Source organism: Sceloporus occidentalis, unplaced genomic scaffold (assembly GCF_023333645.1).
Source record: "Sceloporus occidentalis isolate IW3139 unplaced genomic scaffold, rSceOcc1.0.p SCAF_1, whole genome shotgun sequence".
NCBI classification, from domain to species: domain Eukaryota; kingdom Metazoa; phylum Chordata; class Lepidosauria; order Squamata; family Phrynosomatidae; genus Sceloporus; species Sceloporus occidentalis.
In genome coordinates, this window is record NW_028316981.1 from 139576209 (window position 1) to 139591338 (window position 15130).

The 15130-nt window shown below is 43.4% G+C and overlaps 1 protein-coding gene across 5 annotated transcripts in view; it reads left to right on the top strand.

Moving 5' to 3' along the window:
- LOC149322312 (E3 ubiquitin-protein ligase RNF213-like) overlaps positions 1–15130 on the top strand; it is a 218258-nt gene that overhangs the window by 25103 nt on the left and 178025 nt on the right. For all 5 annotated transcript variants that reach the window (XM_089539242.1, XM_089539250.1, XM_089539260.1 and 2 more), the window contains 3 exons: positions 1875–2047; positions 4965–5120; positions 7992–8188. In XM_089539242.1, the coding sequence (XP_089395368.1) occupies positions 1875–2047; positions 4965–5120; positions 7992–8188 (526 nt within the window). The remainder of the gene's footprint in view (positions 1–1874; positions 2048–4964; positions 5121–7991; positions 8189–15130) is intronic.

The following is a 15130-nucleotide window of genomic DNA, read 5'->3' on the forward strand; positions in this document are numbered from 1 at the left end:
AGCTTTCCCCCATGTGTCTTGATTCCATTCTGTTCTCCCCTTGATATGCAATTGGGTGATCCAGCTAGTTTGTTTTTCTGGGTTTTAATATTTGTAAACTTTTAAATATAATTTTAATTGATGATATGTGTTATTGATTTGTTTTATTGTCTCACATTTTTGTTTTGTGTTGTACACCGCTTTGATCAAATTTTGGAAAAGCGGTTTATAAATAATAAATATTATTATTATTATTTAATGGGAGACTTTGAGCACTACTACATGGAACCTGTCATAAACACGGACCAGCACTACTACCAAATAGTGCTTTCAGTCCCAAACCAGAAAAGCTTTCCAGAAAGATACCATGAACGATGGTATCCAAAGCTGCTGATAAGTCCAGAAGCAGAAAAGAAAGTAAGACAGTCTACCATGCAGGCAAATCCCACTCCAACCTCCTATTTGAGTGGCTTGCTTCTGTGGATCTTAACAGGTTTTGGACAAGGAACATTAACACAGGCCGCACTGAGAAGACCACATGTTAATACACAAACTATCCTTATAATTCAGGGGTAGAAAAAGTGTGGCTTGTGGGCCACATCTGGCTCTTGAAGCTCACTTTTCCAGTCCCAGATGCTGCCTGGCATTTTTCCAAAGCACACAAGCACACTTATTTTAACTTTTTTCTGGGTGAGGTTTGGCTCCCAGATTGCTAACCAGAATGTTCACAAATGTGGCAATTAGTCTTCTCTCTCCACAACTGCAGAAAAACTTTGAAACTAGCTGATAACAGGGAATGGAAATTTTATGACATCATTTCCACTGAATATGTCAATGTGGCCTTGCAGTTGTGGCTCAGAGTGAAAATCGGCCACTATCAACTGCACAGTTGCCTACCTTTGCTGTAATCTTTTGACAGTGTCTTGATGTGGTGTCATGCAGGAGCAGTGGGGAGGGATTTTAAAAACTCCCTCACTTTGGTGCTAGGCAGTGATGGGGAGAAATCATGAAGGGACCCACCAAAACACAGTGAATTAGGGATTTGTTTTTAATCCCATCTTCTCTTACACAGCACCTTTTGGATGCATTGACCTGTAAGTGCCACCATTTCTACTCAGTGTGACCAACTGTTAAGCTGCTGGAGTGATGAAATTTGTAATTATATTATCTGGAGGGGAAAGTACAGTAGCCTACAGTAATGCTGGTGTTACATTGCAAATTGGAGAGAGATTTAATGGACACCTCACTCACACAACAGGATATAGAGATTTGTTGTGCTCTATGTCTTGGTCTGGCAAGGAAACAGACTAGATTTCAGTACTATTCAAAAAGGTGACCTGTGGACAGCTGCCAGTCTGTGAGCCATTTGGTGCTAGTTAATGGTAAGTTTCCAGGACAGAAAGAAACAGTGTACTTAATGGGTGCAAATATGATTCTGGTTCTTAGTACACTGTGGGGGGGGGGAGTATTGCCATTGCATCACATTAGGTAGGTCAAGACCCACTGGACTGGAGAATCCTTAGGGGGCAGGGTCTTTTCCAAATCTATAATTCTATGATTTTAAAATACTATGTCTACAGGAGAGTGGAGAGGGGCAGAGACGGTAATCAAGCATAATGGGGAGAGGTGACAGTGAGATATAGAATGTGCCCATTGATGCTGTAAGAATGTTAATTTATACAAAAACAGCTTGTATCTAGGGTTTCTTTACTCTCAATACCAAAGTTATATTTAGAAACCTAGCTAATCACTTGAGGCAACCAGGATGAAAAGGCAGCTCTTTCCGATCTTTCAGGCCACTAACACTAATGTGTATTGTGGCGACTGCTGGTAAGTTCATGTACACTTCTCTCTCTCTCTCTTTTTTAAAAAAATGTTGCATCCATGTGTTTCAGAAAGTGAAGATGGAGTCTAAAGCAGAAAGAGTCTGTGAAAAAGAAGAAAAATCAATTCCCACAGAAGGATCTGAGACGGGAAAGACTCCTCTTACAAATCAGAAGAAGCAGCAAACAAAACAGAAAGCAAAGAAGCAAAAGGAAAATGAAAAAGTCATTGAAGTTAAGCAAAGGTATAGCATATTTTCTAAAACTGATGTGCTTTTGAATGTTGGAGTATTTGATCCATAAGATGTTTTTCCTAGTTCTATGAAGACTTGCTTTCTTGTTTCTTGTTTTGAAACAGAAGAAAACTGCATTTCTAGTAAGCATTCTGTTAAAACTTTCAAAATGCTGCATAACGTTTATTTATATCATGTCAGCAAAACAGACTGTGGAGCTTTATGGGATAATAAAAGTCTGCAATAACTGTGCCTAATCCTATTTGTAGTCCTGACTAGAGTAGAATAATTGAATCACTTAGATTTATCGATGGCCCGTTACAGACGGGCATAAAAGTACGGACTGGGTCCGTACTAGGGTTAGAAAGGGGCGTCACTTCTTGACGCTCCTAACCCTAGTACGGACCCAGTCCGTACAAAATGGCGGCACCCGTTCCATACGGGGACCGCCATTACGACGTCACCACCACGCTGCCTCAAAACAGTGCGGCGCGCTTCCAGCTTTGCGTCGCTGGGCGCAGCCTTTACATGGCTGCACCAGCGACGCAGAGGAGAAAGGGGCCAAGCGGCCCCTTTCTTCTCCTCCCGGCCGCCGGCAGGTGTCCTCGGGGCTTGAAGCCCCAAGGATACCCCTTTCCAGGCTGCTGGAAAGCAGCCTTTTGCAGCTTCCCCGCGGCCTGGAAAGCGGCGGATCGGGGCCTCGGAGGCCTCCGTTGTGACAGCTGAGGCCCCAATCTGGCAGGGAAAGGGCCAATTACAGGCCGCCTCAAACGGGCAGTCTGTAACACGCCTATGTGTTGATCCAGCAGTTCCTTCAATGGGTCTGTTCTAGTTGGGAGTAATCAACAGGATTCAACCAACTGTACTTCAACACTCAGATGAGTCTTGGGTCAAATTAAGCCTTTTTCATCTTATTTATGTCATATTAGAAAGGTAATAAATTTTCAGACTTTTTCACATCCTTGCCACAAAGAATAATCCTATTGGTTTCAGAAGCAATCAACCGGCAAGTCAGAGAGGAATCCAAAGAATGTGCCAGGATCAAGTACAAGAGCAGGATAAAACTGATGGGAAAATGACATTTGACTTCTTATATGTCAATTGTGAGAGTTTTATACCCAGCCATCTAGGGTTGTGCTGTTAATGCTGATTAGTCCAGCTTCTGCCTTGTTGTGCTTTATTAAATTCTGATATACAACTGCACTCCTTCAAGCTGTCATTTCTGACATTCCACAAGGGTAGAACCTGTCTGTGTCTAGGTTTTCTTTCTCCTCCTGATGGGAGAGATGGATCCCTGTTGGAAGGACCTAGCACTGTCTTTGTTTCAAATGTCCAAAGAATAGGGCTGACAGTCAGAGCATGGCGTTTCCCCTCTAGTTTCTCCAGCACGTACAGGGGTTTACAGCTGCATAGGGCCTCTTGAAAACTCCTAGAGCTGACAAAAGTTGTAGGCAGAAACCTTGCCCCAATGCACATGTCTAGGTGGGGGAAATCATTATATTCCAGTTACTTTTCATCTGCCTCAACTGCACAATTGGAGTTTCATGGCCTTTTTGGCAATGATTTGAGAGAGAGAGAGAGAAGGGAATGGGGAGAGCAGAACATTTTGGTCAGTTTTCCTCTCCAACTTCTCCTCAGACTGCTTGTTCTCTTCAAACTGTTTGTAATTTCCTCAGTCTCAGCTTCTTTTGTGTTTATGAGCTCTTGGGCTCATGGCATAAGAGTATTTACAGTGCATCAACAAAATCTCTCTATTTGTCTTTTTTGGCTGGGGAAAGGGTACATTGTTGAAAAATACCACAGCATTTTACCAAGAAAGCTCTATTCACGTGCTTCTACTGCAGGTGTAGGCAACCATGTGGGAGCCAGTTCTGCCCACTGATGCCCCCATGGCCCCATCAAGGCCAAATACCTCATTTTTCCTCTGCAGTCCCTTTCAAAATGATGACAGGAAGTGACATTGCATGATGGTTCCTTGGGGAGTAGTACATAATTCTGATGTCTTTGTGGGTATTTTTGTGTATTTTTACATATTTGGAGGGATTTCTACCTGATGATGGGGCCTTGCAGTTTGTAGTGCACTGACAACTAACTGGTCATGGTGTGGAGACCAAGTCTAGGAGGTCTTAACTGTCTCTATGACAAGAGAAAGGAGGACAAGGACAGGGAATCGCATCTCAAACAGGACCAAAACAGTCAGCAGAGACTTTGATTGTATCTTTCCAGGTTCTAACCCACCAACCACCTTGGTACACACACTACTTGTTACCTTCAGAACTTACCTGGCACATGCAGTACACATCATGCATACTTGAAATGTTGCATCTAATATCTGTCATTCTTCTTTGGCCAGTATAGATAGTGGTGTGAATGCAACCAACCTCTGTCTCCTTTCAGAAGATGTACAGTTCTTAGCTTCTTTCTCAGAAGGTGAACTCTTTGGATCTTCTCCTCAGAACCAATTATAATTTTCCTCAGTGCAGCCTTGTTAAAGTTATTTGCAGTTGCCTACCAGAGCTTGATTAACCTCAGCTGGAGATATCACTCCTGGCTATTGCTCTGTGACTCTGCACTTTCTCAGTACGTGCCTCATTATTTCCTATGGGGCTTGAGCATACGCTCATTTCCCCATACACGGGGGAGTCTGGAATGAATTCCCCGCGTATAGGGAGGGCGGACTGTAGTATACTGCCTTAATACCTGTGACATTTTAGCCTTTCCCTTTTACAACTTCAAAAAGAGTTCTTCGGTGATATAGTATCCAGTCAACTTGGTAGTCTAACTTTCCTCTGATCCTCTGTCACTCTAATATGAGTTTTAGTACAGCCTCTTGATTATTATGGAACCATATTCTATTAGAATGAATTACATTTGCCATCTCCATGAATACACCAAAATCAACCTTGCTGTCTTTTTCTTCCTGTTGTAGCCATGTCTATCTTGATGGGATTACGGTATATTTTCATGCCATACTATCTAAGGACTTCAAATTAGATCCTAGGAAGCACAAAATCTTCATCCGTGCACAAGGAGTTCCTGATTTTCAGAACTGGAATGAAAATATCTGTGAGCTGCATTGCACAAAGTAAGTGCAGTAATCTATGTTCATGTGTATTCTAAGTTCATGTGTCAGAAAAGAATAATGGCAGAGGCCAACTTAAAATATTTTGACATGGTATTTAGCTTCCACTGTGACATCATCAGTGCCATTATCACTGCTTTGTAGTATTATCTGTCTCTTGACAGGTGGAAGAGATCAATGTGTATATAAAACTTTCCTATAGATAAGACCCAAGAAGCTAGGTTCATTAGTAGCACATTGAAGGAATAAAGTACTGTAATGCTTTCTGCTCTTTCCCACCTGTATTTCTGAAAGCAAATGCTGGCATGCACTTGACAGGGATGTGAAAGTGGTGGTGGGAGAAGGAATAAAATTCATTAACCTATGTGCCAAGACCTGGATGTCATGAGTAGGGTAGTACCATATATACTCGTCTATAAATCAAAACATTTGTGCCAAAAATCGATCCCAAAATCCTGGCTGGACTTACATACAGATCAGTATAGTAATACTGCTCAGAAATGTCCTTAAAAAAGTGTCACCCAACACATCATTCTCCCTACTGCTGCCCAGGCAAGAAGATAAGACTCTATGCATGGTTGTGTGTGTGTCCCTGCTGTACCAGAGAGATTCAGAAGAGCTGCTGCCCTTGTAAGGAGTGTGTGTGTGTGTGTGTGATGATTGGCGCTTTGCGGATGCCTTTGCTTTGTCCTTTACGCCCTTTGTTACATGCCCCTAAATTGTACCCTTGATTTATCCATGGGTCATATCAAAATCCATAATTTGGTCCCCAAAATCTGGCCTCGACTTATACATGAGGTCGACTTATAGTTGAGTATATATAGTAATTTGGTAACTAGAACAAGTTTTGGAAGAAAAAACACCTGCCTTTTGCCTCACTAATTGTAATGACCTAAGTGCTGAGTAGGAAGATGTTATGGTGAAATAAGTCTGCATCCTCACTATTTATTACTGAGAGTTGTTGATAATTTTTGTGAACACAGATGGTTTGTAATTGGCATCAGACTGAAATACTTTACTTTCTCCACCTTAATACATTCATACATAGAATAAGGAACATATATGGTTCATTAGGCAGCTGGGTTACACAACAGTGCATTTACCAGGAGAAGATCCAGAAATAAAGTTATTGTATTTTAATCTGCTGCAACGCCACCCAAAATTAGCTGCATTCACTTGAGCCAAACATGGAGATTGGCTCATGAAGAGGCTGGTTATTTTAGACGTATCATTTAATGTTTGAGATGTCTTTCTCCTGAGATGTCTGCCAGCTAGTAACCTGATGATTCAATGTTGTTCTATAGGTTGCGAACAGATTCTAATTTTGATTAATATAAAATCATTCTTTTTTTAAAAAACAAAATAACCCTGAAACACACAGGATGCATATCAGGTGTCAGATATTTGTATATATTTGCTTCAGGTATGAAGTTTGCTGGAAAGGATTGCTACTGTGCCCCATTCTGCGGGAGATGCATATTGGTTAGGAAGAGGGCCTTTTTGCTGTTGCTCTCCATTTATGGAATTATTTCCTTTTAGTGTGCTGATTGTCATTTAGTACAGGTTGAAATCTGTCCAGGGACATGTTTTTTAAACTTTTAAAATTTGTTTTAAATTATTTAGCTTTCAGAATGTTTAAATGACCTTGTTACTGTTTTACATGCTTTAAATTGATTTCATTTGTATGTCGCCATATGATCTCATGATAATAGGACAAATATAAATATTTTAATAAATAAATAGGGTTCACAATGTTGGTGTTATGACAGAAAAAGAGAAGCACAAGCACACACACTTTTAGCATTTTAAGCTAAGGTGATATTTTTACATTGGAGTTAGCTCTAAGTAGCATAAGCAATCTTTGGCTAAGATCTTCCAAAAAGCATATGTCACAACCAAGCTTAGTCCACAAAGTAGCATAAGCATTTTTAAAAAATACTTTCAAGAGCCTTTGTTATAATACTAAACCATGTTTAGCACTATGTGCACAGACAGAAAGTACTCTACATGAAATATTAGGATTGCATTTTCCCTGCTTCCACATCGTTAGGAAGAGAAGGAAGCCACAATTTCACTTCACCAAATTATTTGTTTGTTATTATGTACAAATCACAAATGTGACTAAATGAAACTAATCAGTTGCTAAAGAAACAATAACAATAATGTTTTGTTTTGATGTGCTGTTTCATAAAGTTTAGTTCCTACAGAGTTCACTGTTGGCCTTTAGTATCCAAGAGGGTTCCATTCCAGATCCCCTGTCCCCTGCCGGTGAAAAGAACCATGGGACCTCACTTTCTGCAGTTTTCAATGGCAGCTTGTGTGTGCGTACCCCCTGCCATTGTCATATACATGCATGGCCATTAAGGACAATAGGACTTGCCATCCATGGATGCTTAAATCCACAGATGCAAGCCTGCAGTTGGGGAGGGCTGTATTTTAATTTGCTATTTATGGATAGAATGTAGTTCGTAGAAAAGAATAAGTTTGGATAGTCAGAACTCTTGAGGAGGGAGCATTCCTATAAACTGGGCATGTTATGCAATATTTCGATGCCGATGTTAACTGTTAGACAGTAAGGTAAGAATAATAGATATAAATTAACAATTTCGGTTACAGCCCCTAAAAACTATGATAAACAATGCCTTGTGTCAGTGATTTTTTAAAATTTAGTATGCATGCATATCTGATGTGGAAACATTAATAGTAGGCCCTTGTAGTTTAGGCAGACAATAAAAGTTTAAACAGAGAGTGTTAAATCTATTTGCTTTCTTAAAAGTTATTGTTGCAAAATGTTTTTGTTTGAACAATAAATCTATTGCTTGCTTGGTTGCTAAGTTATATACACATGCATATGTTTTGTTTTTTAAAAAACAGGGACCTTGGTGAGCATGGGCACCTTATTGAAGGCTGTGCTACCATTCATAAGGACAGCATAAACAGAAACATTCCTTATAAATACTATATTGCACGTGAAAAGGGTGGAGAGTATGAATTCATTTACAAACCTTGTTCAGAAGGAACATATGTGAATCGGTGTTTGTATATATCTTCAGAATATCTATGTGGTACAGGTAAGAAGCTATTAGATAATACATTGGGAAAAATTGTGTAGCAGGTAAATAAAGAGTCCAACATATTAAATAAGGCTATTTCTTTTGGAAAGAGTATGTGTAGCTAGAACAAATTCCAGAAGCTGAAAAGTCAAGAACTAGAATCAAAATCTGCCTAATTTCTACATTTCTGGTTATGAATATTCTAGATTCTAGAATCTATTCCCTTTTGAATTACATTTTGCCTGTACCCTACAACTCTGTGTGTGTACAGCTGGGACTTACTGCCAAACTGTGATAGGGAAGTCCCAGTTTGTCAAAGACTGAATCCTCTAATGAGTTTGGCTGTACAGTCAAATTTAGTTGCAAGACATGTACTCCAGAAAGACCTTCTGCAGAGGTCAGGGGAAGTTCAGCAAGTTTCTTCATACAAATGAATCTGCTGATCTAGATTTATGAGGATGATGGAGGACAGTGGGTGTATGTGCTTACAAATAAAGTGGGAGGTGTCCACCCTTGCCTGTATTATCCCCTTTGCCCCACATGAGTGAGAGAAGCTATTTCTTTCTGGTCTCTACCTCGCACAGTTGGTTTCGTGAAGGTCTAGAGCTGAGTAGTTTGGTGGGACACCACCCCCCGTCCCCTTCTGTCTACTGTGCATGACAAAGCCCACTAAGCTACCTTCCCCTCAGTTTCTTTTCATCCGTCTCCAGAGCAAGTTCCCTTTCTCTTGTTTTCTGTTGAGTAGCTTCCCTCAAACCTCTTTCTTCACTTTCTTTGTTTCCTTTCTTGTTTTTCCTCTTATTGTTGCTCTGTCTACCAAAAAACAATACCACCTCACTTTTTTTCTTGCGTTTCTCTTTGGTGTTTTCCCACTTCTTATTGCCTCTCTTCATTAGTTAATCTTCTATTTTATGCCCTCTGCTGCCCTTTTTAAGCCCTGTACTGACTGTGGCAGAAAAGGTTATCTTTCAGATGCCCACTCCCTCTACCTTTTTTGTTTGGGGAAGAGATATATCATAGAGAAGTGCCACATTTCCCTAGGCTTCACCTCAAAAGCCCTCAAAAACTGAGGTCGCTTCATCTTCATTGTTGGGAGCAATTCCTCCAAGTTTCAGACTTTGCTGCTCACAATAAGACTTTGTTCTTCTTCGTGGTCTCTGCGAAGCATACAAATGGGTTATTCTGCGCCTTCGCAGTGCTTTTGGATCCTACTGGAATCGCTAGGGAAGACTTTTTGGTGGTAGCCCTGCCCACCCTCTATACAGGCTCAGTGCCTTCCTGCCCTTTCTCAGTTCCTTTTGTCCGTGGCGTGAGCAGCACAGGGAACCTTGCTTGAAATTCACTCCTTCACTTTTGCTTTTGCTTTTGACCACGTTTCGGCTTTGACTTCTCTTTGGATAGTGATTTGGACTTGTTTTGGACTCTGATCAACAGTATTTTTCAGCTTGTTTGATTACTCTCTCATCTTGTTCCTTCAGCTTTTTGACAATGTCCTTGCATTCTTTCAAGCGGTGCACTGAGTGCAGAGGAAAGATTCCCAGCCAGGATGACCACTCTGTGTGCCTCCTTTGTCGGGGCGAGGGTCACAGTGTCTCTACCTGCCCTCACTGCAAGACCTTTACACTGCAGGCCAGGAAAATCAGGAAGATGTGCGTCCATTCATTGCTGTATGTGCAAATTCTCAAGCCTCCCGCTCCTTCTAAGGTCATTGCCAAGGCTCTTTCTGCCGAGGGCATACCCACCGCTGAGGTACTGCACTCTCCTACTTTGGAGAAACGGCAAATGACTAAGGATCAGGGCTATTGGCAGCAGCCCTCCTGTAAGCGGGGAAAAAATCCTCACACGGCTCCAAGTCTGACAAAAAGAAGTATAAGTTTTCTAAGGACAAGGGCAAAGAGTCCCCTCATCACAAAGTCTCACCCTTTGACAACTTTGGATGCCAACCGTCAGTCCCATACCAACCACCCCTTCCTTCCCGTCGATACAGACTTGGGCTTGGTACCATGTGGCCAACTACCCGCTCAGACTGGGACTATCTTGAGAGGACCTCTGCTCTCCTCCTCAAGCCAAGTCTCTCCCAATTCTTCAGGGGCTTCTTGCACCCTACCAACTCTCCAGTGCAAAGCTTGAAGCTTCTCCTCATCAACTCCTTGATTCGGATTTGACAGTGTCTCAGCATGTCCACTTTGAAGACAAACCCGAGGAAAATCTCTCCTATGGCTTCCCAGAATCCTTTGGTAGAGACCCTGTCTTCGATGATGAGACGGGCACTTATTACCTCCCCCCCCCAACCCTTCAGAAGTTCGAGCTGGATGTTTTTTTTCAGACCCTCGGTACCGAAGAACCCGGCTACCCTCTCTTACGGCCTCAGACTCGGCAGGTCCCTTCCTCCTTCCACGATGTCCCAAGCAGACCAGCCGCGAGTTCTTACATCTCATGCTTTGCTTCATCAGGCTCCTCCCATCTCCACTGCTCTTCCAACCTCTCGAGCCTCTCCTTTGCATGCAAGGTGTTGCCTCAGGGCCCCCTTGGCCTCATCTGAGTTGCCCAGCTATTCTGAATCGGACTACTCCCATGTCCACCAGAGCCAGGCCCTCACTGTCCATGAGCCGGCGTCCCCTTCTGATGACATCAAGTCTTTTGCCGAGCAAGTGATCCAAATAGGCAAAGCTCTCTGTGTCGAGGTTCTCCATACCGACTCCGAAGCTCCTGATCCCATTGATGAACGCGTCCAGGGAAGGATCCCAACCCCTCCTTCAAAAAATCCTGTGTTTGCCTTCCATGTCAAAGATTGTCAAGCGCTCTTGGACTCTCACATTGTCATCTCAACCTCTCTCCAAGAAGCTAGACAACTTATATCGCATCACCCCCACCAATGATTCTTAGCTCTTTAAACATCCTCGTCCAAATTCGGCTATTGTCAAAGCTTCCCAGTTTCGCTTTACACCTAAAGCTGCATCCCTTCCTAACGAAAAAGAGGGTCCTATGCCTCAGCGATCCTGGACCACAAGCTTGCAAACGATGCGGCCTGTATGGCCACTTACCAGCAACATTTCTGAGAACGTGCCCTTTCCTCTCTATGATGACCTCTCAGTGGAAAAGAAACATCTAGCTCTTTTGATCCACACCGAGGCATACTTTCTGGCCTCCCAACAGATCACCTCGGCCAGGCATTCTGCCGATTGTGCTACCACTCTGGTGCCATTGGCCTATGTCGCCACGCCTGACTGAGGTCATTCAATTTGACACCCCAGGCCAGACTGGCCATTGAAGAGCTCCCCTTTGATGCTTTGGGCCTTTTCCATAAGGACACTGATGAGAAGCTGGACTTCACAACCAAGATGAAGCACACAGCCCGTAAATATGGTATGTCCTCCTTGACAACTTCTTGGTCTCCCCACCCATACCAATGCCATTCTGCATGGCAAAGACCTTCCTCCACCCTACCCCCCCCCCAAAACCAGGGTAGGTCCAATCATCTTTCTGACGTCCAACAGCAGCGTTTCCCCCCTTGGCAACAGCCCTCGTCCTCAGGAAAATAACAATCAAAATCCAAATATAAACAACCCTTCCCAAACAAGAATTCTGACCAAGGCAAATGGCACTTCTGAAGTTTTCCAGCGCACTTTGTCCCATTGCCCCCCTTTGGGGACCAACTGGCCCATTTTTACCACTCTTGGGCCACCGTAACATCTGACTCTTGGGTACTCAAAATTGTCTGGAGGGGCTGTTCCCTCGAGCTTTAACATCTTCCCCCAAGGGATAACTTTGTGTCCACTACCCCTTCAGACACCCTTCTTGATGAAGTGCACTCTCTTTGCACCAAAGGGGCCATCGAGCCTGTGCCCCCTTCTCAAGTCTGAGACTGTTTTTCTCCAGACATTTCATTGTCTCCAAACCTAATGGAGGCCTCTGTCCCATTCTGGACCTGCATCTCTTGAACTCTTTCATCCGTTATAAGCGTTTCCGTATGGTAACTCTTGCTTCCATCTTACCCCTATTACAGGACTCAGATTGGCTCGCCACTATACTTTCTCTCTCCTACGAGCCTTGGGACTCATGGTCAACCCAGAAAAAGATCCACTCTCCGTCCCACTCAAAAAGTGCGATTCATAGGTGCCCTATTAGATTCCACAGTGTCCAGAGCATATCTTCCTCAGGACAGATTCACGAACCTCAGGTCTTCCATTCGGTGCTGCCTCGCTTCCAGATGCATCAGGGCGAGAACAGCTCAAGTGGCGCTGGGCCACATGACATCCACGACGTACGTCATTCTGTGGGCCTGACTCCGCATGTGCTCCTTCCAATCCTGGTTTCTCTCCATGTTCAGTCGGGCCTATGACCATCCACAGAAGTGGGTCACAATCCCGAAGCTGGTGGCTCCCTCCCTCTACTGGTGGCTCGACCCATGGAACGCCTGCATGAACATGCCCTTCTGGCCTCCTCAGTCCCAGGTCACTACAGACACTTCCATCACCGGGTGGGGAGCCCACTGCAATGACCTCTCCATCAATGGGAGATGGTCTCCAGCAGAGTGCCGCTGACATATCAATGCTCTGGAAATGTTAGCGGTCTGGAAAGCACTAAAGTCATTCGAAACCTTGCTTCGAAACCAGGTGGTCCTGCTTTTCACTGACAACATGACAGTGATGTACTACATCAACAAGCAAAGGGGCACCAGATCTTCCACCCTTCTCCATGTCACCCTCCAGATTTGGAATTGGTGTATCCCCAGACACATCATTCTACAAGCTATCTGCCTCTGCTTTAGATTTAGAAGAAGAAGAAGCCGCCAGTTTGATATGATTCTGTCCCTCCTGCTCCTCCTGCTGTTGCACCTACGTTAGCATCGCCTATATCCCACTTCTGGGGTATTTCTACCACCTCTTCCTATGTCTTTGGTACTGGCAGCTGTAAAATTGATTGTGATGACCTTATATACCAACTTGATCTGAGGAGTTCCCACGGTATCAGCATGAGAGTTGCTGGATAGAGCACTCTGGCTCCTACAGATCTTACTTTCTGTCGTATAGAGATCAGTATCATCACTCATGATTTGTAATGCTGTCACCATTCATCTTGCTGACATCAAAGTCATCCTCCAACTGCACATTCTCCTTGGTACCATTCTCCATGACCGCTTCTATATCTTCGGCATCGAGTTTCACCTTCATCTCCTTACTATCCTCCTTCACCTCCACAGAGGACAACTGCTACACTTTCCATTCACCTGATTCTCCAGTCACCTCTATAGTTCTCTAGATGTCAATTATTACTACTTCAGTTGTTTCAACTCCAATCCCTAGCATGCTTGCATGCTATCCCATCAGTGTGGCATCAATATCAACTACCTTGGGCGCTGGCTAAGTTACTGTTATTAGAACTAAATCTGTGTCCACTCCTACAGTCACTGCTATCATGGAGGCTGCCCAGCGTCTGACAACTGTGGATGACACAGATGACTGACTCTTCCTCGCTAGGCTCTCCTTCCCTCCAAACATTTCCACCCGAGAGTGTGGTACAGGACATCGGGTCTTCCTCTCCTCCTGAGGATGTGAAACTATTTTCAGACGTAATGCTTCAGATGGCTAAAGCACTTGGCATAGAAGTGAAGGCCCCTCTTGCCTCAGTGGTGGATCTGGTTTTCCAACTAGCTGACAATCAAATATCGCACCTAGAGCTGGTACCTCTGCTCCCCGAATTTAGTCAAATTATGAAACACTTGTGGCGGAAGTCAGCTTCTCTTCCCCTGACATCTAAATACCTGGTCAGTCTCTATAAGACGTAGCCTGAGAGTGCTTTGTGTTTGTTCACTCATCCTGTCCCAAATTCCATGATTCTAGAAGTTTCTCAATCCAGATCCTCAGGGAAGTTGAACTCTGCTCCTCTGGACAAGTAAGGCAGATGCTGTGACACATTTGGTTGTTGCTTTTATTTATTTGCCTCTCTTGCTGTTATCGTGGGCAAGATGCAGGATTGCATATCTGCTTACTAGACGTTTTTGTGAGATGAAATGATAGTCTTTATCCTGAGCCTTCCAGAGGATCAGTGGAACATGGCCCTGCTTTTCTACCAAGAAGCTCAATCTTTGATCACCCAACAGATAACGCAGCTTGTCACACCACAAATTGCATTTCAAATGTCACGGCTCGTGCTTGTAGCCTTCTGTCGCTATGCTTGGCTGCGTTCTACTGATTTGTCTGATGACACCGATCACAAGATAAAGGATTTCCCTTTCAATGTTGAGGGCCTGTTTAATGTCAAGACTGATAAAGCTTTAGACTATCTCTGCAAGGCAAGGTTGACTGCAAAAAGATAGGGATTGCTTCACAGAGGCAGCAACACCGTTCTTTCCATTCTTCTTGGCGCTGTCAGAAAACTTCATCTTCTTGCACTACAAGTCACCCTCTAAGTCCTTCCATTCTTCTTCTCAATTGTCTACTTCTCACCAGAGATATCTGAACAGCAGAAATATCAATCCCCAGCTTTGAAGAAATCTTCCTCTTTCTCAAAGTCATGTTTTTGACTGTTCAGATGACCACTCAGCCAACTCTGTGACCACCAAACCCGAGCCCTCTAACATTTCAGGCTCCAAAGTTATACAGTGGACCCTTGTTATACGCTGGGGTTTGGTTCCAAGATCCCCCGTGTATAACAAAATCCGTGTCTGCTCAAGTTCCATTAAATATAACGACATAGCAAAATGGTGTCCCTTATAAAAAATGGAAAATCAAGGTAAATTTATACTTTTTTGGAACATTTTCAAACCGTGTATGCTTGAATCTGTGTATAAAAAATCCGTGTATAAGGAGGGCCGACTGTACTGCCATTATTCCACCTGGTGGAACATCACTACAGATTCCTGGGCCCACCAAATGCATATTAGGCCCTACCCATTAATTTGTTTAGGTTATGCCGTAGAGTTTTTAAATATTCCACCCAACATTTCAATGTACCCCA